Source organism: Brassica oleracea, chromosome C7, assembly GCF_000695525.1.
Source record: "Brassica oleracea var. oleracea cultivar TO1000 chromosome C7, BOL, whole genome shotgun sequence".
In the NCBI taxonomy this organism is placed as follows: domain Eukaryota; kingdom Viridiplantae; phylum Streptophyta; class Magnoliopsida; order Brassicales; family Brassicaceae; genus Brassica; species Brassica oleracea.
In genome coordinates, this window is record NC_027754.1 from 4,299,366 (window position 1) to 4,301,308 (window position 1,943).

Here is a 1,943-nt window from a genome sequence, read left to right on the forward strand (position 1 = left end):
ATGAAGTTACATGAAGTACCCTCAGACATCGTCTCAGATCGCGACCCTTGGTTCACGGCATCATTTTGGGAAGCACTACAAGAAGCTTTGGGGACAAAACTGTACAGAAGCACGACGTTCCATCCAGAAACAGATGGCCAAACGGAGAGGACCATTCGAACCATCGAGGACATGCTGCGGATGTGTATTCTCGATTGGGCAGGATATTGGGAGAAGCACTTACCATTGGTCGAGTTCTCGTATAACAACCGTCATTATTCGAGCATAGGGATGTCACCTTATGAAGAGTTTATGGAAGGCCATGCAAAATGCCTATGTGTTGGACAGAAGTGGGCGAAAGAAGAATGTTTGGGTCACCTATCGTTCAATAGACCATGATTAAGCTGGAGACGATTCAGACTAATATGAACAAGGCTCATGACCGTCAGAAGAAGTACGCGGACCAGTCAAGAAGAGAAGTAACTTTTGAGATAGGAGATTGGGTTTATTTGAATGTTACAGCCCAAACAGGGAAGGACAGATTTGGCAAGGTCGGGAAACCAGCTGTAAGATTCATTGGTCCGTACAAGATCATCGGGAAAGTTGGTGAGGTAGCTTACCGATTGGATCTGCCAGCGGATATGCATCTACATCCGGTATTCCATGTTATGTGTTCCATGTTTCCATGCTTAGGAAACATATACAGAATCCAAGTGTTGTTGAATCCGAGAGACTAGAGGAGCTGGGGAGGAACCTTACGTATTCGAGAGGACCAATCAGATTAGGAGAACGGCGTATTCGGAAGCTGAAGAATCGTGAGATTGCTCAAGTGCAAGTATTCTGGGGAAGACAAAACAAGATTCATGTTACTTGGGAGGATGAAGAGAGATTTAAGGCCGATCACCCGGAATTTTTCCGAGAGGACGTTGTGATGGAAGAAGGAGACCCCTCAGAACCTTAGAATTCGAGGATGAATTCTGTTAACGGGGGGAGAATGTAGAAACCCTTAAAAAAAATGGTCGAGTATCTTTTTGGTGGTCGAGTCGCGAGCGATTAGATCGACCGAGAGGTTTCGAAGTACGAGATGGTCGAAGAATTCATCGTGAGTGAACTATGACTCGAATAAGCTGCTCGGCCATTGTTAAAAGATGTCTTAGATTGATCAGACGAACTTTTTGGAAGCATAACATTTTTGGAAGCACGGCGTTTTAGAAGCTCGACGTTTTAGAAGAACGACGTTTCTTAACCACGAAGTAATCCACGAAACTTCGTATCAGCGGAATATTAATTCAGAGACGTCAGAAGTCGGAAGCAGGACAAGTCCAAGCAGGACGGGATCTAAGCACGACGGGAAAACCCGAAGTTGGGCGGAAACCCTAATTTCGGTATTATGAATTTTTTGAGGAAGCCGGAGGCTCGGGAAATATTTTTCCATCAGGTCAGGATTCATTTGGAGTTTATTAAAAATACTCAGATCATCAGAACGGGCGTCGAAAAATATTGGGATTGATCGTGGGACGAAAAATTCACCGGAAAGGCCGAAACTGGACGAATGAACCGAGATGCTCGAGGTGGCTCAATCTATGAGATCAGGACGTGGTGGAAACTGCCTGGCATGGTATGTGGCAAGGGAAGCATGAGGTGTTGCAGTAAAATTGATCACAACATGCGGAGTGACACATAGAAGCACGAGGTGGAATGGCCAAGCACGAGATGTCGCGATGCATGCAACCGAAGCATGCGGTCTGACATGTGGAGGACGTGGTGTCTCCTTGCATGGAGCCAGGCCATGCATCCAGACAGGTAGTGGGCGTGGTGTCATCTTGCATGTGAGCAAGCCAATGTCAAAGACAAGTGGAGCACGAGGTGCCGCTGCGCATGCGTCCGGAGCCATGCGAAGCGACACACGGGCGGCCACACGGCTTGTTTCTGATTGGTTGCTGATTCCTATAAATAGCCCATGA

At 46.9% G+C, this 1,943-nt stretch overlaps 1 protein-coding gene across 1 annotated transcript; it reads left to right on the top strand.

The window, feature by feature from the left end:
- Window positions 1-374: 374 nt before the first annotated feature.
- LOC106302402 lies at window positions 375-940 on the top strand. Its single transcript, XM_013738918.1, has 2 exons — window positions 375-635; window positions 686-940. Exons 1-2 carry the CDS (start codon window positions 375-377, stop codon window positions 938-940), a joined length of 516 nt encoding a protein of 171 aa, XP_013594372.1.
- Window positions 941-1,943: the final 1,003 nt, after the last annotated feature.

Bases quoted from the DNA above. Each gene is read 5' to 3' on its own strand.
- LOC106302402 (XM_013738918.1), top strand. From the start codon at position 375: ATGATTAAGCTGGAGACGATTCAGACTAATATGAACAAGGCTCATGAC. The intron at 636-685 runs GTATTCCATGTT...AAACATATACAG, and splicing joins CGGATATGCATCTACATCCG to AATCCAAGTGTTGTTGAATC.